The sequence below is a fragment of the Ornithorhynchus anatinus genome, chromosome 5 (assembly GCF_004115215.2).
Source record: "Ornithorhynchus anatinus isolate Pmale09 chromosome 5, mOrnAna1.pri.v4, whole genome shotgun sequence".
Taxonomy (NCBI): Eukaryota; Metazoa; Chordata; class Mammalia; order Monotremata; family Ornithorhynchidae; genus Ornithorhynchus; species Ornithorhynchus anatinus.
In genome coordinates, this window is record NC_041732.1 from 103,381,506 (window position 1) to 103,404,724 (window position 23,219).

General features: G+C 52.5%; 1 protein-coding gene across 1 annotated transcript; it reads left to right on the forward strand.

Annotated features, from left to right (window-relative positions):
- The first annotated feature begins 601 nt into the window (after positions 1-601).
- Positions 602-19,439, forward strand: SNRNP27 (small nuclear ribonucleoprotein U4/U6.U5 subunit 27). The gene is made up of 6 exons (XM_029065884.2): positions 602-659; positions 3,389-3,509; positions 4,648-4,760; positions 5,386-5,465; positions 11,395-11,459; positions 19,095-19,439. The coding sequence occupies exons 1-6, from the start codon at positions 626-628 to the stop codon at positions 19,147-19,149; spliced, it is 468 nt and encodes a 155-aa protein (XP_028921717.1). The 5' UTR covers positions 602-625; the 3' UTR covers positions 19,150-19,439.
- Positions 19,440-23,219: the final 3,780 nt, after the last annotated feature.

A 23,219-nucleotide genomic window follows, 5' to 3' on the forward strand; every position in this document is an offset into this window, starting at 1 on the left:
TCAGTGGGAAAGAGCCCAGATTTGGGAATCAGAGGTCATGGGTTTGCATCCGGCTCTGCCACTTGTCAGTGGGTGACTGTGGGCCAGTCACTTCACTTCTCTGGGCCTCAGTTCCCTCATCTGTCAAATGGGGATGAAGACTGGGAGCCTCCCGTGGGCCCACCTGATGACCCTGTATCTCCCCCGCGCTTAGAAGCAGCGCTCTGCGCAGAGTAAGCGCTTAACCACCCACACCATTATTACATGGTAAGGGCATAACAAACAGGGTCCATTCTCTATTTATTGCTATTATTCTCGTCTGTCCGTCTCCCCCGATTAGACTATAAGCCCATCAAAAGGGCAGGGACCGTCTCTATCTGTTGCCCGATTCGTCCATTCCAAGCGCTCAGTCCAGTGCTCGGCACATAGTAAGCGCTCAATAAATACTATCGAATAAGGAAGGAAGGAAGGAAGGGGCGCCTGCGCAGGGCGGAACGTTGCAGTCGCCGCCGCTTCGCCCGCCGGACCGGAAAGAGGGGCGAACGCGGCCTAACCGGAAGTTCGCCGCTTCCGCTTCCGGTGTCCCGGCGTTTAGGGGCCGGGTGGAGGAAGAAGAGGAGGAGGAAGAAGGAGGAGGAGGAGGAGGATGGGCCGGAGCCGGAGCCGGTCCCCGCGGAGAGGTCAGTGCCGGGGCCCGCAGGAAGGGGGCTGGAGACGCGGGGAACCTCTGCTGCGCTTAGTAATAATAATAAAGATGGTATTTGTTAAGCGCTTACTAGGTGCACAGCACTGTTCTGAGCGCTGGGGGAGAGGATCATGATAAGGATGGTGTTTGTTAAGCGCTTACTAGGTGCACAGCACTGCTCTAAGCGCTGGGGGAGAGCATAGTCAGGATGGTATTTGTTAAGCGCTTACTAGGTGCAGAGCACTGCTCTGAGCGCTGGGGGAGATGATGATAATGATGGTATTAAGCACTTATTAGGTGCAGAGCACTGCTCTAAGCGCTGGGGGAGAGGATCATGATAAGGATGGTGTTTGTTAAGCGCTTACTAGGTGCACAGCACTGCTCTAAGCGCTGGGGGAGAGAATAGTAAGGATGGTATTTGTTAAGCGCTTACTAGGTGCAGAGCACTGCTCTGAGCGCTGGGGGAGATGATAATAATGATGGTATTAAGCACTTATTAGGTGCAGAGCACTGCTCTAAGCGCTGGGGGAGAGGATCATGATAAGGATGGTGTTTGTTAAGCGCTTACTAGGTGCACAGCACTGCTCTAAGCGCTGGGGGAGAGAATAGTAATGATGGTATTTGTTAAGCACTTACTAGGTGCGGAGCACTGTTCTAAGCGCTGGGAGAGATAATAATAATAAGGATGGTATATATTAAGCGCTTACTAGGTGCAGAGCAGTGTTCTAAGCGCAGGGGGAGATGATAATGATAAGGATGGTGTTTGTTAAGCGTTTACTAGGTGCAGAGCACTGGTCTAAGCGCTGGGGGAGATAATAATGATAAGGATGGTATTTGTTAAGTGCTTACTAGGTGCACCGCACTGTTCTAAGCGCTGGGGGAGATAATAGTAGTAATGATGGTATTTGTTAAGCGCTTACTATGTGCAGAGCACTGTTCCAAGCACTGGGGTAGATACAGGGTCATCAGGTTGTCCCACGTGGGGCTCACATTTTTTAATCCCCATTTTACAAAGGAGGTCACTGAGGCCCAGAGAAGTGAAGTGACTTGCCCAAGGTCACACAGCGGACAAGTGGTCAGGTCGGACACAGTCCCTGTCCCACCTGAGGCTCCCAGTCTTCATCCCCATTTGACAGATGAGGGAACTGAGGCCCAGAGAAGAGAAGTGACTTGCCCAGGGTGACACGGGAGACAGACGGCGGAGCCGGGATTAGAACCCCTGTCCCCTGGAATGTAAACTAGTTGCGGCAGGGAATGTGTCTGTTTCTTGTTCTGTTGTGCTCTCCAAACGCTTAGTCCAGTGCTCAGCACCACTGTAAGCGTTTGATAAATAATGCAGCAGCATGGCATAGAGCACGGGCCTGGGAGTCAGAAAGTCATGGGTTCATTCATTCAGTCATATTTATTGAGCGCTTACTATGTGAAGAGCACTGGACTAAGCGCTTGGAATGAACAATTGGGCAACAGATAGAGACATCCGTGCGCCAACAGCGGGCTCGCAGTCAAAAAAAGGGAGAGACAGCAAAACAAATCAAGTAGATTTGTTTTCTAATCCCAGCTCTGCCACATGTCTGCTGTGTGACCTTGGGCAAGTCATTGCACTTCTCCGGGCCTCAGTGACCTCATCTGTCAAATGGGGATGGAGACTGTGAGCCCAACGTGGGACAGGCCTCTGTCCACCCTGATCTACTGGTATCCACCCCCGGCTTGGAACATTCAATCAATAGTATTTTACTGGTCGCTTACTATATGCAGAGCACTGTACTAAGCGCTTGGAATGGACAGATGGGAAACAGAGAACAGTCCCTGCCCTTTGACGGGCTTACAGTCTAATCCGGGGAGACGGACAGACAAGAACAATAGCAATAAATAGAATCAATTTCTATTCTATTTCTAGAACAGTGCCCAGCAACCTAGTAAGCGCTTAACAAATACCTCTATCATTATTATTATGAATACGATCGACTGACTGATCATTATAATTATTATTTTTATGAATACGATTGGCTGACTGAAGACCCAGCTCCTTTGGCCTCCTTGGCCTGCCCAGTGCCTGGCTGATAGTGCTTCCGTCGCTGCAATTATCATTATTATTATTATTATTAATAAAGAAAGGGCTCAAAATGGGCGAGTTGAGCTTGAGAAGGCCTGCTTGTGGGGAGGAGCAAGGAGTGTGAGCCGGCGTATGGAGGGAGGAGAGGGAAGAAGGAGCGAGCCAGAAGATCAGAGAAGCAGCGTGGCTCAGTGGAAAGAGCCGGGGCTTGGGAGTCAGAGGTCATGGGTTCGAATCCCGGCTCTGCCACTTAGCTGTGTGACTGTGGGCGAGTCACTTCACTTCTCTGGGCCTCAGTTCCTTCATCTGTAAAATGGGGATGAAGAGCCCCACGTGGGACAACCTGATGACCCTGTATCTCCCCCAGCGCTTAGAACAGTGCTCGGCACATAGTAAGCACTTAACAAATACCAACATAATTATTATTATTATTCTCTGTGCCTGTTACCTCATCCGTAAAATGGGGGTGAAGACTGTGCACCCCACATGGGACAACTTGATGACCCCGTATCTCCCCCAGTGCTTCGAACAGTGCTCTGCACATAGTAAGCGCTTAAATACCAACATTATTATCAGATGGAGGGTCGGGGCTGGGGAGGTGCGGGGCCGATGGGCGGGCGGGCAGGCGTCCCGTACATCTCCTCCCCCGGTGTCGTGTTGTGCCATGGCAGAGCGCCGGAGGTCACGGTCGACGTCCCGGGACCGGGAGAGACGGCGGCGAGAACGCTCCCGCTCCCGGGAAAGAGAGCCGGAGACGGAGCCGGTCCGCTCCCCACACCGCAGGCGCTCCAGGTCAGACGCCATCCCGGGGATGGCACCGGGGATGGGCACGGGGATGGGCACGAGGGGGACAGGGTGTGGACTCCTCCTCGCCTCCCCACCCCGCCACAGGGCCGGCGGCACCCCCGGCGGAGGGAGAAAGCCGCGGAAAGTGCGGCAGCGGGCACGCGTTCTCCCGTCCCCCGCCGCCCCTGGGGCCGGCGGTCGCTGGCGGCCGGGTTCCCTGCAGGGAGAGCGAGTGGCTTCCCCTCAGGGAGCGGGCGGGTTCCCCCCGGGGAGCGGACAGGGAGCCGGCAGCTTCCCCTCAGGGAGCGGGTGGCTTCCCTTCAGGGAGAGTGGGCGGGTTTCCCTCGGGCAGAGTGGGCAGGTTCCCCCCCAGGGAGAGGACAGGGAGCCAGCAGGTTCCCCTCAGGGAGAGCGGGTGGGTCCCCTTCAGGAATGAGCCGGTTCCCCTCAGGAATAAGCGGAGGGTTTCCCTCGGGGAGCGGGTGGGTTTCCCTCAGGAAGAGCAGGGTGGGTTTCCCTCAGGAAGAGCAGGGTGGGTTTCCCTCAGGAAGAGCAGGGTGGGTTCCCCTCAGGGAGAGCGGGTGGGTTCCCCTCAAGGGAGAGCAGGTGGGTTTCTCTCAAGGGAGAGCGGGTGGGTTTCTCTCAGGGAGAGCGGGTTCTCTCAGGGAGAGCGGGCGGGTTTCTCTCAGGGAGAGGGGCGGGATTCCTCAGGAAGAGGATGGGTTTCCCTCGAGAGAGAGAGCTAGTTTCCCTCAGGAAGAGCGGCGGGTTTTCCTCAAGGGAGAGCGGGTGGGTCCCCTCAAGGAAGAGTGGGCGGGTTCCCCTCAAGGGAGAGCGGGCGGGTTCCCCTCAGGGAGAGCAGGGCGGGTTTCCCTCAAGGAGAGCGGGCGGGTTCCCCTGAGGGAGAGCAGATGGGTTTCCCTGAGGGAGAGTGGGCAGGTTCCCGTCAGGAAGAGCGGGTGGGTTCCCATCAGGGAGCGGGTGTGGGAGCGGACAGGGAGCTAGCAGCTTCCCCTCAGGGCCCAAGCAGATCTCCAGGACCCCGTCCCTTCGTCCCTTCGTCCTCGTGTCCGGCCCGTCCTCCCCGGGGTGGGCTCCTCCTCCGTTCTGTCGCGGGCTGAGGCGGGCACCTTCTCATCGCCAGGTCTCCAAGAAGGCACAGATCCTCGTCCCCGTCCCCTTCCCGCCCAAAAGACAGAAGAGATGACGAGAAGAAAGACGCGAAGGACGGGAAGGGCAAAGAGCGCCAGATTACGGGTACCCGGCTGGTTGCGGGCACGGGGAGGATGGAGGGCATCGGCCAGTATGGGAGTCTCCGGGAACTAAGCGTTGGGACACGGTGCAGCCTAGTGGATAGATCCCGGGCCTGGGAGTCAGAAGGATCTGGGTTCTAATCCACTTGTCTGCTGTGCCACCTTGAGCAAGTCACTTTCCTTCTCCGCGCCTCAGTTCCCTCATCTGGAAAATGGGGATTGAGACTGTGAGCCCCACGTGGGACAGGGACTGTGTCCAAAACTGATTTGCTTGTACCTACCCCAACGCTTAGCACAGTGCCTGGCGCATAGTAAGCACTTAACAAAGGCCGTAATTATTATCATTATAATTATGAGTATTCTCTGGGCCTCTTGTATAAAATGGGGATTGAGATGGTGAGCCCAACACGGTCCTGGTTATCCAACCTGATTACTCTCTCTCTCTCCCATTGCTCAGAACAGTGCCTGGCACATAGTAAGCGCTTAACAACAACAACAACCAAAAAAGCTGAGGCTAACACTCTGCTGCTTCTCCTCCGTGTAGCGGAAGGAACAGCGGCCTCTTGTCCCTTCGCCTTTTTTCCGTGTTCTTTTCCCACTCTCTGAAGGGTTTGGTTTGGTTTTTGCAGAAGAAGACCTGGAGGGCAAAACCGAAGAAGAAATCGAAATGATGAAATTAATGGGATTTGCCTCTTTTGACACCACTAAAGTAAGTGCGGTGTTTGTCTAACCGTGTGGGAGTGAAAACACCTATCGATAGGCAGTTTCATGTCTCCTGACCTGGGTTCTAATCCCGCCTCCCCCACTTGTCTGCTCCGTGACCTTGGGCGAGTCACTTCACGTCTCTGGGCCTCAGTTGTCTCATTTGTAAAATGGGGGTGAAGACTGTGAACCCCACGTGGGCCACGGGTGGTATCCAACCTGATTAACTTGGATCTACCCTAGCACTTAGTACAGCGCCTGGCACATAGTAAGCGCTTAACAGATACCATTTTTTAAAAAAAAATAAAAAACTTCAGAGCAGATGGTAGTGGACAGAGAAGTGTTTCAGGGGGAAGATTTCCCTTTATCATGCAGAGTGTTCATTAAGTTTGATTGTATTTATTGGGCGTCTACTGTATGCAGAGCACCGGACTAAACTCTTGGGAGAGGACAGTAGAATGATAAACAGACACATCCCCTGCCCACAATGAGCTGACAGTCGTATGTGTTCCCTTTACACTGGAGATTTCTTTCATTCATTCATTCAGTCATATTTATTGAGCACTTACTGCCTGCAGAGCTCTGTACTAAGTGCCAGGAAAGTACGATTTGGTAAGAGAGGCAATCCCTACCCAACAACAGGCTCCCAGTCTAGAAGGGGGAGACAGACAACAAAGCGGTGTCCAAAACTGAGCTCTTTATCTTCCTTCCCAAACCCTGACTTCCCCATCACTGTGGACGGCACCACCATCCTTCCCGTCTCCCAAGCCCGCAACCTTGGTGTCATCCTTGACTCGGCTCTCTCGTTCACCCCCACGAATCCAATCTGTCACCAAGGCCTGCCGGTGTCACCTTCACAGTATCTCCACGATCCGCCCTTTCCTCTCCATCCAAACAGCTACCGTGCTGGTACAAGCTCTTATAATATCCTGGCTGGATTATTGTGTCAGCCTCCTCTCTGATCTCCCTTCCTCCTGCCTCTCCCCGCTCCAGTCTATTCTTCATTCTGCTGCCCGGATTATCTTCCTGCAGAAACGCCGTGGGCCTGTCACTCCCCTCCTCAAAAACCTCCAGGGGTTGCCTATCAACCTCTGCATGAAGCAAAAACTTCTCACTCTGGGCTTCGAGGCTGTCCATCCCCTTGCCCCCTCCTACATCTCCTCCCTTCTCCCTTTCCACCGCCCACCCCGCACACTCCGCTCCTCTGCCGCCCACCTCCTCGCCGCCCCCCGTTCTTGCCTCTCCCGCCGTCGACCCCCCGGCCCACGTCCTCCCGCTGTCTCGGAACGCCCTCCCCCCTCACCTCCGCCAAACTCACTCTCTTCCCCTCTTCAAAGCCCTACCGAGAGCTCACCTCCTCCAGGAGGCCTTCCCACACTGAGCTTCCCTTTTTCCCTCTGCTCCCTCTCTGCTCCCCCTCCGCCCTCTGCTCCCTCCCCTTTTCCCCCCTTCACCTCCCCTCAGCTAAGCCCCCTTTCCCTCTGCTCCTCCCCCCCCCCCCCCTCATCACTGTGCTCATTTGTATAGATTATTTATTACTCTGTTTATTTTGTTAATGAGGTGTACATCCCCTCGATTCTATTTATCGTGATAATGTTGTCTTGTTTTTGTTTCGTTCTGTTTCGCTCTGCCGTCTGTCTCCTCCGATTAGACCGTAAGCCCGTCGTTGGGCAGGGAATGTCTCTATCTGTTGCCGAATTGTCCATTCCAAGCGCTTAGTACAGTGCTCTGCCCATAGTAAGCGCTCAGTAAATACTATTGATTGAATGAATGACAAGTAGACAGGCAGACCAGACAAACCAGAGAGAAATAAAGCAGTAGGCTTATATCACATTGCCCAAAGAACTCCAATCTTCAAGAAACATAAAACCACCTCCGTTTCTTTTGCAAAGGCATCCAACCCCCCTCGGTTTCCTTTTTTGAGTGGTATTGCTAAAAAGAAATTCCGTTCCTGGACGTCTTACCTCTGACCTTCGTTCTAAAGTCTCCTGACGTCCTCGGCCTCTAGTCGGCTGAGCGTGTGGATGAGCGTGAGCACAGCCAGAGGAGGGGGAGGAGCCGATTATTATCTATGGGGTCTCCTGAGAAGGGGCTGTGGGTGCAGAGAATATACCCAGAATTAATCCCGGGGTTTGCAGAAGTAAGGTGGATGTGCCACCCTCCAGCGTGGTGCTTTGGCTCTGATGTGTTCATTCGGTCGTATTTATTGAGCGCTCACTGTGTGCAGAGCACTGTACTAAGCACTTGGGAGAGTACAGTGTAACAATAAAACGGACACATCCCTGCCCTCAATGAGTTTACAGTATAGAGAAGGGAAGCAGCACGGCCTACTGGGTAGAGCCCGGGCCTGGGAGTCAGAAGGTCATGGGTTCTAATCCTGCCTCCACCACTTGTTTGCCGTGTGACCTTGGGCAAGTCACTTCACTGGGCCTCATTTCCCTCATCTGTAAAATGGGGATTAAGACTGGGAGCCCCATGTGGGGCAGGGACTGTGTCCAACCCGACTATCTTGAATCTACCCCAGTGCTTAGAACAGTGCCTGGCACATAGGAAGCGCTTAACAAATACCATCATTATTATTATTATTAGAGGATGAACCTCTTTGGATCAAAAGGGACATAGTGTGTTTTTCATGTATCTGAGTGTGGAAGGTATTGACAAACAAGAAGCAGGGTGACTTAATGCATAGAACCTGGGTGTGGGAATCGGAAGGACCTGGGTTCTAATCTTGACCCCCTGCTACCGGTCTACAGAGGGACCTTGGACAAGTCACTTCTCCTTGCCTCAGTTCCTTCATCTGCAGGATGGGGTGACCCCCTTGTGGGACGGGGACTGTGTCCAACCTGATTAACTTGTGTCCACCCCAGCGTTTAGTAAAGTGTCCTGGAGCATAGGAAGTGCTTAACAAATACCATTCGAAAATAAAAACTTGTAGAGCTATGCCACTTGCCTGCTGGATGACCTTGAGCAAGTCATTTCTCTGTGCCTCAGTCTCCTCTTCTGTGAAATGGGGGCTAAATACCTGTGTGACCAACCTGATTATCTTCGATGTTCCCTAGTCCTTAGTGCAGTTCTTGACATATAATGAGCAACGATATTTCTCGAGTACTTAGTGGTGCAGAGCACTTTATTAAGCACTTGAAGCACAAATAGTAAACGCTTAACAAATACCACAAGTAGTATTATTTTTGTTGGTTATTATCATAATTATGTGTTTAGGGGATTGTTTTATTTCCCCGCATTAATGTTTCTTCCAAACAGGTCGATTTAGAGAAGCAGTGTGGCCTAGTAGAAAGAGCCCAGGCCCGGAGTCAGAGGACCTGGGTCTGATCCCGGCTCCGCCAACTTGTCTGCTGGGTGGCTTTGGGCGAATCACTTCGCTTCTCTGGGCCTCGATTCCCTCCTCTGCAGAACAGGGATTCAATACCTGTTGTCCCTCTTCCCTTGATGATGAGCCCCCATGTGGGACCTGATTAGCTTGTATCTACCCAGTGCTTAGTACAGTGCTTGTTACATAGTAAGCGCTTAACAAATGCCATTGAAATAACACAAAAACCCAACCCAGGTCCTCCGTTTAAAGTCAGTTTTGGCAGGTGCAGTTCAGCAATTGCTCAGGAGCGATGTAAAGGGGAGATTTTTTTATTTTTAAACCAGAGAAGCAACGTGGTCTAGTGGATAGAGCATGGCCCTGGGTGGCGGAAGGACCTGGGTTCTAATCCTGGCTCGTGTACTTGTCTGCCGGGTGAGGTTGGGCAAGTCACTTCTCGGTGCCTCAGTTCCCTCATCTTTAAAATGGGGGTGAAGACGGTGAGCCCCAAGTGGGACGGGGACCGTGTCCCACCTGATTATTTTGCATCTGTCCCAGTTCTTAGAACAGTGTCTCTCTCACTGTAACTGTTTAAATATCATAAATAAAAAAACAGATTGCCCGAACCCTGGCAAGTCTGCCGGCTCAGAACAAGAATAATAATAATTATGGTATTTAAGCGCTTACTATGTACCAGGCACGGTACTAAGCACAGGGGGTGAATACCGGCAAATCAGGTTGGACACGGTCCTTGTCCTTTAGAGAAGCAGTTTGGCTCTGTGGAAAGAGCACGGGCTTTGGAGTCAGAGGTCATGGGTTCGAATGCCCGCTCGGCCACTTGGCAGCTATGTGACTTTGGGCAAGTCACTTCACTTCTCGGTGCCTCAGTTACCTCATCTGTAAAATGGGGATTAAGACTGTGAGCCCCACGTGGGACAGCCTGATGACCCTGTGTCTACCCCAGCGCTTAGAACAGTGCTTGGCACATAGTAAGCGCTTAACAAATACTAACATTATTGTCCCCCGTGGGGCTCCCAGTCTTAACCTCCATTTTACAGATGAGGGAACTGAGGCCCAGGGAAGTAAAGTGACTTGTCCAAGGCCACCCAGCAGATGAGTGGCAGAGGCGGGATGAGCACCCAGGCTCTATCCACTAGACCACACTGCTTCTCTTAGAAGCACCAGCAGTGAGATACAGACCAATGCCTCCATTCGGAGACCAGGAGCCCCGACCGGGGAAAGTTTCACCTGGATCACTCGGCCATTCCGACCCCTACTATGGGTGTCTTTTTAAAAATTTCCCCTAGAAAGTGGTTTGGATTTTTAAACACGTGCACATCGGGTGAACGTGGAGCGACGTAAATCGGAGAAACGTAGCCTGGGGAAACCAAAGCCGTCGGAAGACCCTGTCCCGGACTTTGTCTCGCTCCCTTTAGGGCGATTTGGAAAGAGGGCCGGGTTGATGTAGTTTACGTAGGGCAAAAAATGGGAAGAAGCACAGACTTGCTGGGGTCCTCTCTCCTGCCGGGCCCGGCCTGCCGTGGATACCCCAGCCTGACGGGTCACCCTGGGTTTAATTTTTTTTTTTTGAATGGTATTTGTGAAGCGCTTCCTATGCGCCAGGCGCCGTACTAAGCACTGGGGTCGACACAGGCGGAGGGAATGGAACACAGTTCCTGTCCCCACACGGAGCTCACCGTCTTCATCGCCGTTTTACAGCTGGGAGAGCTGAAGCCCAGAGAAGTGACTGGCCCGAGGTCACCCAGCGGACTAGTGGTGGGGATGGCATGAGAAGCCAGGTCCTTCTGACGCCCAGGCCGGGGCTCTAAACATTAAGCCACACTGCTTCCCACTAGGCCATGCTGTTTACTGCCTGCCTTCAGCCTGGTCTAGCGGATAGAGCACCGTGCTCCATCCACTACGCCTTGCTGCTTCTCCTAATGGTATTTGTGGAGCGCTTCCTTTACGCAGAGCGCTGTTCTAAGCGCTTGCGAGAGTCCCATACGAGAGAATTGGCATCCCCCTCCCCTGCCCCAAGCGAGCTTACGGTCCAGAGGGGGAGACGATCATCCGTCTGAGTCGATAAGTCACTTATAATAGATAATTTAAAGAAGCGTACATGAGTGCTGTGGGGTCGGGGCGGATATCAGATGTCCAGGGGTCACGGATCCAAGCGCACAGATGAGGCAGAAGGGAAAACCGGCAGGGGAAGAAAGGGATTCATCGGGGAAGGCCTCTCGGAGTCCACTAAGCAGCGGGTTGAGCTCCGGGGTAGCCGTGAGAAGCAGCGTGGCCCAGACTGGCAGTCACAAGGTCATGGGTTCTAATCCCAGCTCTGCCCCTTATCTGCCGTGTGCCCGTGGGCAATTCACTTCACTTTTCTCGACTTCCGTTCCCTCATCTGTAAAATGGGGACGAAGACTGCGAGTCCCACGTGGGACAGGGACTGTGTCCAACCCGATTTGCTTGCAGCCACCCCAACGCTCAGTACAGTGCCTGGCACGTAGTAAGCACTTAACAAGTACCGTGATTATTTGGTAGCGCATAGGAAGGGTTAAACAGATACCACGATGATATCGATGAGGATTTTCGAGTCAGCATCCAACTCTCGTCTTGTTCTGTATTCCAGGGGAAAAAAGTGGGCGGCTCAGTGAACGCCTACGCTATCAACGTGTCTCAGAAGAGGAAATACAGGTAGGTCTATTTCCCCTCCCGTCCCCCTCACCAGCCACGGCACAGAACCCCAGACTGAACGCTTAAAATGGCAGCTGTGCGCTTAGTATAGTGCCTGGCACATGGAAAGTGCTTAACAAATACCAGTATTATTATTATTATCGTTGTTGGGGCTGGTGATCCTTTGGAAAAGCAGCACGATCCTTTTGCTTTTGAGAAGCAGCACGGCCTAACGGACAGACCCCGGGCCTGGGGGTCAGAAGGACCTGGGTTCTAATCCCGGCTCCGCCCCTTGGCTGCTGTGGGACCTTGGGCAAGTCGCTTCACTTCTCTGTGCCTCGGTTCCCTCATCTGGAAAAGGGGATGAAGACTTGGAGCCCCAGGTGGGACGGGGACTGTGTCCAACATGATGAACTTGTTTCTATCCTAGTGCGTAGAACAATGCTTGGCACATAGAGAAGCAACGTGGCTTAGTGGAAAGAGCACAGTCTGGGGAGTCAGAGATCAAGGGTTCAAATCCCGGCTCCGCCGCTTGTCAGCTTTGTGACTTTGGGCAAGTCACTTGACTTCTCTGGGCTTCAGTTACCTCATCTGTAAAGTGGGGATGAAGACTGTGACCCTAATGTGGGACAACCTGATTACACTGTATCTACCCCAGGGCTTAGAACAGTGCTCTGCACAGGGTAAGCGCTTAAATACCAGCATCATTATTGTTATTATTATTCTTCTTCTCTGGGCCTCAGTTACCTCATCTGTAAAATGGGCATTAAGATTGCGATTCCCTCGTGGGACAACCTGATCACCTTGTATCCCTCCCAGTGCTTAGAACAGTACTTTGCAAACAGTAAGTGCTTAACAAATGTCATTATTATTATTATTATTATTATTATTAACAAGTACCATAATTATTATAATTATTCTAAGTCACTTTACTTCTCTATGCCTCATTTACCTCATCTGTAAAATAGAGATTAAGGCTGTGAGCCCCATGTGGGACAGGGACTGTGTCCAACCTGCAAGAGACAAGCAGCGTGGCTCAGTGGAAAGAGGCCGGGCTTGGGCGTCAGAGGTCTTGGGTTCTGATCCCAGCTCAGCCACTTGTCAGCTGTGGGACTTTGGGCAAATCACTTCATTTCTCTAGACCTCAGTGACCTCATCTGGAAAATGGGGTTGAAGCCCGTGAGCCCCTCGTGGGACAATCTGTTCTACCCCAGTGCTTAGAACAGTGTTTGGCACATAGTAAGCACTTAACAGATGCCATTGTCGTTATTGTTATGACCACCTGATTAGCTGCGTTCAGTGCCTGACACACAGTAAGCACTTAACCACCATCATCATCACCTGTGATATCTGAGTGCTTACTCTGTGCAGAGCACTGTACTGAGCGCCTGGGAGAGGAGGAAACAACAGAGTTGGCAGTCACATTGCCTGCCCACAAGGACCTGACAGTCTAGATGGAAAGGGGGGCATGAATAATAGGGAAAAAAAACTTCGCAGACTCTCCGTTGTGTTCAGAAGGGAATGTCAGATTCAAATTTCTTCCTACGAGCGCTGCTTCTAGCACTGGCAGGCAGTGGTGGTTGACGATCTGATTTCCCACTACTGGTTAAGGCCCGCTTAACTTCCAGCAATCCGAGTTTCTTTATTTACAGTCGATAGAGCATCCTGACTTCCCACGTGATCGAAGAGCACGGGTCATTATGTGGACCTCGATTCAAACAGCAGTAAATTTGCTCAGCGACCTCCTTCGCGCCAAATCCAACGGCCTCTACTCCATCCTAATCCTCCTCCACCTCTCAGCTGCCTAGAACACTGTCGACCGCTTCATTCATTCGGTCGTATTTATTGAGCCTTACTGTGTGCAGAGCACTGTACTGAGCGCTTGGGAGAGGACAATATAGTGAAAATAGTCGCATTCCCCGCCCTCAACGGGTTTACAATCGAGAGTGGTGGAGACAGACAGTACAAATAAATCAAATGAGAGATAGGGACATAGGTGGTGTGGGGCTGGGAATAGGGGAAGGGCAAAGAGAGCAAGTCTGGTGACGCAAAAGAGGGTGGGAGATGGGGAAAAGGGGGGCTTAGTCCGGGGAGGCCTCTTAGAGGAGATTGGCCTTCAGTAAAGCTTTGAAGTGGGGGAGAGTGGTTGTCTGATTTGAGGAGGGCGGGTGTTCCAGGCCAGTGGCGGGACATGGGTGAGGGGTCGGCGGCGAGACAGGTGAGCTGGAGGCCCAGGGAGAATGTTAGCTGCAGCAGAGGAGCGGAGTGTGCGGGCTGGGTTGGAGCAAGAGAGAAGGCAGGTGATGCTTCGAGGCTCTCCATCCCCTCGCCCCTTCCCACCTCTCCTCCCTTCTCTCTTTCCACCGCCCACCCCGCACGCTCCGCTCCTCCGCCCCCCGCCTCCTCGCCGTCCCTCGGTCTCGCCCGTCCCGCCGTCGACCCCCCGGGCCGCGTCCTCCCTCCCTCCTCGCCTCCGCCAAACTGATTCTCTTCCCCTCTTCGAAACCCTACTTAAAACTCACCTCCTCCGAGAGGCCTTCCCAGACTGAGCTCCTCTTCTCCCTCTACTCCCTCTACCGCCCCCCCCTTCACCTCTCTGCAGCTAAACCCTCTTTGCCCCCTTTCCCTCCGCTCCTCCCCCTCTCCCTTCCCATCCCCTCGGCACCGTACTCGTCCGCTCGACTGTATATATTTCCATTTCCCTATTTATTTTGTTAATGAAATGTACATCGCCTCGATTCTGTTTATTTGCCATTGTTCTCATGAGACGTTCTTCCCCTCGACTCTATCTATCGCCATCGTTCTCGTCCGTCCGTCTCCCCCGATCAGACCGTAAGCCCGTCAGACGGCAGGGACCGTCTCTATCTGTTGCCGACTTGTTCATTCCAAGCGCTTAGTACGGTGCTCTGCACATAGTAAGCGCTCAATAAATACTATTGAATGAATAAATAAATACTATTGAATGAATGTAGGAGGGGGCAAAGTGATGGACGACTTCAAAGCCAGTGGCCACTAGTTTTTGTTTGACGCTGAGGCGGATGGGCCACCGCTGGAGCTTTTTGAGGAGCGGGCTGATGTGTCCAGGTCACCGCAAGGACATGACATGACCACTTCCTTCTCCTGAAAGCGTTATCCAACCTCGCCTTCACTGTCGCTGTCCTCTCCCGGGTCTCCTCCTAGCTCTCTGGCCTCCTTGGCGGGCTCCTCCTCTGCCTCCCACCCCCTAACTTGGGGGGGGGGGGATCCCTCAGAGTTCACTTCTGGGTCCCCTTTTCTTCTCCATCTACACCCACTCCCTTGCAGAACTCAGTCACTCCTATGGCTTCAACTCCCACCTCTGTGCGGACGATTCCCAAATCTCCATCTCCAGCCCTGATCTCTCTCCCTCTCTCCAGTCTCCCGTCGCCTCCTGCTTTCAAGACACCTGTACGTAGATGTCCTCTCGTCGCCTCAAACTTAATACGTCTAAAACGGGACTTATCTTTCCACCCAAACCCTCCCCTCCCCCTGACTTTCCCATCACTGTAGACGGCACCACCATCCTTCCTGTCTCCCAAGCCCTAACCTTGGGGTTTTCCCGACTCCACTCTCATTCAACCCACATAGTCCTTCACTAAATCGTGTCAGTTCCGCCTTCACTAGATGGCCAAAATCTTCCCTTTCCTGTCCATCCAAACTGCTATCACTTGAATCCAGTCACTTCTCCTATCCCACCTGGATTACCGTATCAGCTGCCTGAATTCGTTCATTCAATAGTATTTATTGAGCGCTTATGTGCAGAGCACTGTACTAAGCGCTTGACTGCATCAGTCTCCTCCTCGCTGACCTCCCGGCCTCCCGTCTCTCCCCACTCCAGTCCGTACTTCACTCTACTGCCCGCGTCATTTTTCTACAGCAACGTTCAGGCCCCGTTTCCCCGCTCCTCGGGAAGCTCCAGGGGTTGCCCGGCCACTTCCTCATCTATTCATTCATTCATTCAATAGTATTTATTGAGCGCTTACTATGTGCAGAGCACTGTACTAAGCGCTTGGAATGAACAAGTAGGCAACAGATAGAGACAGTCCCTGCCGTTTGACGGGCTTACGGTCTAATCGGGGGAGACGGACAGACGAGAACAATGGCGATAAATAGAGTCGAGGGGAAGAACATCTCGTAAAACATCTCATCTAGACTGTCAGCTCGCTCTGGGCAGGGCCTGCGTCTGTTTATTGTCATATCCGTAACTCTCCTGGGTGCTTAGTACAGTGCTCTGCACACAGTACGCGCTCAAATACGATTGAATGAGACAAATTCCTCACCATCAGCTTTAAACCCCTGATCGTCCTGCCTCCGGAACGCCCTCCCTCCTCTAACGCCACAGACAATTACAATCGAGTGAGTAGATAATAATGTTGGTATTTGTTAAGCGCTTACTATGTGCCGAGCACTGTTCTAAGCGCTGGGGAAGATACAGGGTCATCAGGTCGTCCCACGTGAGGCTCACAGTTAATCCCCATTTTACAGATGAGGGAACTGAGGCACAGAGAAGTGAAGTGACTTGCCCACAGTCACACAGCTGACAAGTGAGCGCTTACTATGTGCCAAGCACTAAGTGCTGAAGTGGACAGGCAAATCGGGTTGGACACAATGTCCCTGTCCCACAGTCTCCATCCCCACTTTACAGATGAGGGAACGGAGGCCCGGTGAAGTGACTTGCCCAAGGTCTTACCGGCTGTCAGAACCCCTGACCTCCAGGCCCGTGCTCTAACCACTAGGCCATACTGCTTCTCGTAGGTAGGAACGCTTAGTCCAGTGCTCTGCACACAGCAGAGCTCAGTAAATCCCATCGATGAGTGGAGCGGCAGAGAAACTCAGGGCCTCCCTGGAGTGGATTCGCCAGTTCAGATAGGGCAGAGCACCCTTTCCAGGCTGTAATCAGTCGTATTTATTAAGCGCTTACGTGGCTCAGTGGGAAGAGCCCGGGCTTTGGAGTCCGAAGTCATGGGTTCGAATCCTGGATCTGCCACCTGTCAGCTGTGTGACTGTGGGCAAGTCACTTGACTTCTCTGTGCCTCGGTTACCTCATCTGTAAAATGGGGATTAAGACCGTGAGCCCCACGTGGGACGACCTGGTTCCCCTGTGTCTACCCCAGCGCTTAGAACAGCGCTCGGCACATAGTAAGCGCTTAACAAATGCCAACATTATTATTATCATGTGCAGAACGCTGTACTAAGCCCTTGGGAGAGTGCGACAGAACAGACACATTTCCTGCCCACAGTGAACTTAAAGTCTCGGCAGAGTAGAGATTCATTCATTCGATCGTATTTATTGAGTACTTATTGTGTGCAGAGCACTGGACTAAGCTCTTGGATAGATCTGACAAGTCCTTAATACAAGCCAGGACGCCCAATTTTATTTCATTTTTTTCAAATAGTATTTCCTAAGCCTCTCCTATGAATCGAAGGGTTCTCGTGGCGGGAGAGCGCGCGTCCGCTAATGAAGCTTAGAGCCGTGCCTTTGAGAGAGATTCCCCGATCGGGATTACCTGTAATGGAAAAGTCTAAGCCGAAGCGTCAGAGTGGATTCACCTGTGCCGGGCGGCAGCCGCGTGGAAAAGACGCGTGGAAAAGCGGATAAGCGAGAGTCCCAAATATTGATCAAAGACAACAGCAGAGACTTAAGCCCTTACTGTGGAGAAGAAGGCAACGGTAAATGGAGAAGCAGCGTGGCTCAGTGCTTGGGAGTCAGAGGTCGCGGGTTCTAATTCGGACTCCGCCACCCGTCAGCTGTGTGACTGTGGGCAAGTCACTTCACTTCTCTGGGCCTCAATGACCTCATCTGTCAAATGGAGATTAAGACGGTGAGCCCCACGTGGGACAAACTGATCACCTTGTATCTATCCCAGGCCCTAGAACAGTGCTTGGCACGTAATAAGCGCTGAACAGATACCATCATCATTATTATTATTCATTCGTTCATTCAATAGTATTTATTGAGCGCTTACTATGTGCAGAGCACTGTATTAAGCGCTTGGAAAGTACAAATCGGCAACAGACAGAGACAGTCCCTGCCCTTTGACGGGCTTACAGTCTAGTCGACGGGTTTAATAATCCACCTCTGTATTTTTACCCAAGAAAACTCTGGAAAATTCCATAAAGCCTCTATGAATCGGAAACGACTTGATGGCATCTGAAAAGAAAATTCTTGAATGTTTACTACGTGCCAGGCAGTGTTCTAAGCACTTTGGTAGATACAAGGAAATCAAGTTGGACGCAGTCTCTGTCCCCTGTGGGGCTCACAGTCTCAATTCCCATTTTACAGATGAGGTCACTGAGGCCCAGGCAAGTGAAGCGACTTACCCGAAGTGACGCAAAAGACAAGAGGCAGAGCCTGGATTAGAACCCAGGTCTTCTGACTCCCAGGCCCAGGCTCTCGCCACTAGGCCTCGCTGCTGCTGCTGCTTGTGATGATAATAATACTGTTCGTATTTAAGTGCTTACGATGTGCAGAGCACTGCTCTAAACGTTGGGGGAGATACTGGGTAATCAGGTTGTCCCTCGTGAGGCTCTCCGTCTTCATCCCCATTTTACAGATGAGGTAACAGAGGCACAGTGAAGTGACTTGCCCACAGTCACGCAGCTGATAGGTGGCAGAGCCAGGATTTGAACCCATGACCTCTGACTCCCAAGCCCGGGCTCTTCTCCACTGAGCCACGCTGCTTCTCGATCTTCGTTGTTGTTTTTGTGTTTTTGTCCCTGCTTGTTTCCTCCTGCATCCATTGCCCACCCCCTCCCCAAGCACCGCCATCTAATTGTTACCCGCGGATCTAAATATCCCCAGCGTCTCATCCAGTGCTATGGCAGAGTCGGCGGTTAATGGACACAAAAATAATAATCATTAATAATTACGGTATCGGTTCAGTACCTGCGATGTGCCAGACACTGTTCTAAGCACGGGGGGGGGGGGGGGATACAGGCAAACTGGGGTGGACAAAGGCCCTGTCCCATGTGGGGCTCACAGTCTCAATCCCCATTTTCCAGATGAGGGAACTGAGGCCCAGAGAAGTGAAGTGACCTGCCCAAGGTCACAAAGCAGACAAGTGGCGGAGCCGGGAGTAGAACCCAGGTTCTTCTGACTCCCAGGCCCGGGCTCCATCTATTAATAATAATAATGGTATTGGTGAAGTGCTTACTATGTGCGAAGCACTGTTCTGTGTGCTGGGGTAGATACAAGGTGATCAGGTGGTCCCCCGTGGGGCTCCCAGTCTTCATCCCCATTTTCCAGATGAGGGAACTGAGGCACAGGGAAGGGAAGTGACTAGCCCAAAGTCACACAGCTGACAAGCGGCGGAGGCGGGATTAGAACCCACCACCTCTGACTCCCAAGCCCGGGCTCTTGCCACTAAACGACGCTGCTTTTAGGCCACGCTGCTTCTCGGCGTGAAAGGGATCAAGCCGGACCCCAGATTTGGTGATTGAAGCCAGTTTAGGTTAACGCACGTCTACCGACGTCTAGCCTACTCTGCCCGGGGCTTAGTCCGGCGCCCCGCGCGCAGCCGGCGCTCAGTAAATACCACCGATGGGTGGATCGGTAGATATTCCCAGCCGTCGTCTCTGTCTTGCCGAAGATCACCTCAGCTCCTCTTCCGACCACTGACCCCTCTCCTCCCGTTTCAGGCAGTACATGAACAGAAAAGGAGGATTCAACAGACCTCTGGATTTCATCGCGTGAGGGCCTCGGCCCCGGCGGATCCCCGTCCGGCCGGGGATCGGGGACGGGCCCCGCCGACCCTCTCCTCTCACACTTAAATGGACTTGTAATTTATGAGACGTTTGCGGAAAATAAGCTCGCCCCGCCGAAGACCAGCGTAACTCCCCGCCTTTTCCGAAGACGGCATTCGGACGTCCTTCCGGCGCGGCCAGTTGGATGGGATTCGTCACATCGAAGTGTGTCTGCCTCGTCGGTTTTTTTTTTTTTTTTTTTTGGATATTCTTCCCAATAAAGTCTCATTTTGCCCTCCCCTCCCGACAGCTGTTCCTGAACGAAAGAATTCATTAGGCCTTGCGGTTGCCCGAGGAGTATGGAAGCGCTCGGTAAATGTGAACGAATGAAGGAGTAGCTTGGGCTTAGAAAATAAGCAGGATTTTGGGAGTTTTTTCCGACCAGATTCACCCTCTAACACAGGCTAGTTAGACTTGAAGCTCCTAAAGACTGGAAGCTCGTTAGGGGCAGGGAATGTGTCCGAAGCGGCGTGGCTCAGTGGCGAGAGCCCGGGCCTGGGAGTCCGGGGTCATGGGTTCGAATCCCGGCTCCGCCGCTGGTCTGCTGCGTGACCTCGGGCGAGCCGCTTCGCTGGGCCTCGGGGACCTCGACTGTTACATGAGGATGGAGACTCTGAGCCCCGCGAGAGACAACCTGATCACCTCGTAGCTACCCCAGCGCTTAGAACAGTGCTTGGCACCTAGTAAGCGCTTAACAAATGCCATCATTGTTTTTATGATTACAAGATAGGCACGATCCCTGCCCTGAAAGAGGCGACAGTGTCCTGTGTGCAGAGCACTGTATTGAGCACCTGGGAGAGTCCAATAGAGCTTTAGGAGACACGATCCCTGCCCTCTAGGAGTTGACCATCTACTGTGCAGACTAAAATTTTGCTTTTCACCCCATGGAAACCTGAGGAGAAGCAGCGTGGCTTAGTGGTTAGAGCCCGGGAGTCAGAAGGTCATGGGTTCTAATCCCGGCTCCGTCACTTGTCTGCAGTGTGACCTTGGGCAAATCATTTCACATCTCTGGGCCTCAGGTACGTCCTCTGAAAAAGGGGGATGGAGACTGTGAGCCCCACATGGGACAGGGACGGTGTCCAACCTGATTACCTTGTATCTACCCCAGCGCTTAGTACAGTGCCTGGCACATAGTAAGCGCCTGACAAAAACCAGAAAACAAAACAGAGTTGGTAGACATGTTCCCTGCCCGCAAGGAGCTTACAGTTCTAGAGAGGGAGAAGGATGTAATAATGATGGTGTCAAGCGTTTAATAAGGGTGCTAATTAAGCGCTTACTATGTGCAAAGCACTGTTCTAAGCGCTGGGGGGGATACAAGGTAATCAGGTTGGCTCACGGGGGGCTCACAGTTTTCACCCCCATTTTACAGATGAGGTCACTGAGGCCCAGAGAAGAGAACAGACTTGCCCCAAATCACACAGCTGGCAAGCGGCGGAGCTGGGATTAGAACCCGTGACCTCTGACTCCCAAGCCTGGGCTCTTCCACTGAGCCACGCCGCGTGCCAAGCGCCGTTCTAAGCGCTGGCATGAAAATAAATGACAGAGTTGGATGTAAGTGCTGTGGGGCTGAGGGCGGGGTGAATATCAAATGCTTAAAGGAATTGAGATTCAAGCGTAAGGGCGACGCAGAAGGGAGAGGGAGTCGGGGAAACGGGGGCTTGATCAGGGAGGGCCTCTTGGAGGAAATGGGAATTTAGGAAAGTTTATTCAATCGAATTCATTTGATTAATGAGTTTTGAAGGCGAGGAGAGGGGTGTCCGTCGCATCCGAAAGGCGGAGGGCGTTGCAGGCCGAGAGGAAGACGTGGGCGAGGGGTCGGCGGCCGGATTGAGGGGAAGGAGAAAGAGAGAGAAGAAGGTTGGCCTTAGAGGCTGGTTTTTCGTGGATGAAATTTGGTGGCCTGTTTTTGGTGGCTGCTGTTCAGTGGCTTGTTGTTAGGTCTCCTAAATTGCTCTCATCCCTGTCAGGTGACTTCCGTCTGATGGTCCCAGTTCAAGCTCTGGTAAAACGTCTCGTTTCTCTGCCTCCCCCCAAATCCTCTGTCAAAACAGTGGGGCTGAGCGGAAAGAGCCCGGGCTCGGGAGTCGGAGGTCCTGGGTTCTAATCGCAGCTCCGTTGCTTGTCAGCTGTGTGACTGTGGGCAGGTCACTTCATTTCTCTGGGCCTCGGTGACATCTACAAAATGGGGATGAATAATAATAATGTGGGTATTTGTTAAGCGCTTCCTAGGTGCAGAGCACTGTTCTAAGCGCTGGGGGAGATACAGGGTCATCGGGTGGTCCCATGTGAGGCTCCCGGTCTTCATCCCCATTTTCCAGATGAGGGAACTGAGGCCCACAGAAGTGAAGTGACTCGCCCGCGGTCACCCGGCTGACAAGCGGCGAAGTCGGAATTAGAACCCAGGACCGCTGACTCCCGAGCCCGGGCTCTTGCCACTGGGCCATGCTACTTCTCTGATGAAGCTTCTGTGAGAAGCGACGTGGCTCGGTGGGATGAGCCCGGGCTTGGGATTCAGAGGTCATGGGTTTGTAATCCCGGCTCTGCCACTTGTCAGCGGTGTGACTGTGGGCGAGCCACTTCGCTTCTCTGGGCCTCAGTGACCTCATCTGGAAAATGGGGATGAAGACTGTGAGCCCCCCGTGGGACAACCTGATTCCCCTGTGTCTACCCCAGCGCTTAGAACGGTGCTCGGCACATAGTAAGCGCTTAACAAATACCAACATTATTATGAAGACTGTGAGCCCCACGTGGGACAACCTGATGACCTTGTATCTACCCCAGCGCTTAGAACAGTGCCGGGCACAAAATAAGCACTTAACAAATACCATAGTTATCATTGTTATTATTATTATTATTGTTATTAATGACAGATCTCCGTGGCCTCCGGCCTCGCTGACCCTTTCTCTTCCGGCAAGCGGTGCGCGAGCACCTTGAAGCGCCTTGGGTTCCTTTAATGATTTCTTTTTTAATTGATTGGTATTGGTTAAGCGCTCACTATGTGCCAGGCACCGTACTGAGCTCCGGGAGGAGATGCAAGCTTAGGTGATGACGATGACGGCGACGGTGATGATGATGATGCTCTTGGTGGCGTCAAGAGTTGGCGGGTTCCAATCCGCACTCGGCCACTTTCATTCATTCAATAGTAATGATGATAATGTTGGGATTCGTTAAGCGCTTACTAGGTGCAGAGCACTGTTCTAAGCGCTGGAGGAGATACAGGGTCACCCTGTGGGGCTCCCAGTCTCCATCCCCATTTTCCAGATGTGCTAGCCACCGTTCTACGTAGGTCCAGCACTGACCTACGATGTGCTAGACACCGTTCGAAGCCCGGGGGGGGGGGATACAAGCAAACTGGGGTGGACAAAGGCCCTGTCCCATGTGGGGCTCCCAGTCTTCATCCCCATTTTCCAGATGAGGCCACTGAGGCCCAGAGAAGTGAAGTGACTTGGAAGATCTGGAAAGCGGACAGGCGTGCGCGAGGAGACGACGGTGACCTTTGAAACTCTCAAGTTCAAGAAATGCACCCGTAAGGACTTCAACGCCGTAGGGCGTGTTTCTCAGAGGCGGTCCGCTCGCTCTTTTATGATTCCTCCAACTTTCCAGATTATTGCCACTGATGCATTAGGTTAAGTAAGGCAGAAGGGGTTGCGCGCTTCCCTGTTTCAATTTTTTTTAATTTTAAATGATTTTGGTTGAGTGCTTACTCTGTGCCAGGCACTGTACTGAGCGCGGGGGTAATAATAATGATAACGATGGCATAATAATAATAATGTTGGTATCTGTAAAGCGCTTACTATGTGCCAAGCACTGTTCTTTCTGTTAAGCGCTTACAGTGTGCGAAGCACCGGGCAGATACAAGCTAATCGGGTTGGACACGATCCGTGTCCCTCAGAGGGCTCCCAGTCGGTGAATCGATAATATTTACTGAGCGCTTGCCGTGTGCAGAGCACTGAACTAAGCGCTTGGGAGAGGTCGGTATAACAGAGCTGGGAGATAATAACAACGATGGCGCTTGTTAAG

Bases quoted from the DNA above. Each gene is read 5' to 3' on its own strand.
- SNRNP27 (XM_029065884.2), top strand. From the start codon at position 626: ATGGGCCGGAGCCGGAGCCGGTCCCCGCGGAGAG. The intron at 3,510-4,647 runs GTCAGACGCCAT...TCTCATCGCCAG, and splicing joins CCACACCGCAGGCGCTCCAG to GTCTCCAAGAAGGCACAGAT. The intron at 11,460-19,094 runs GTAGGTCTATTT...CTCCCGTTTCAG, and splicing joins TCTCAGAAGAGGAAATACAG to GCAGTACATGAACAGAAAAG.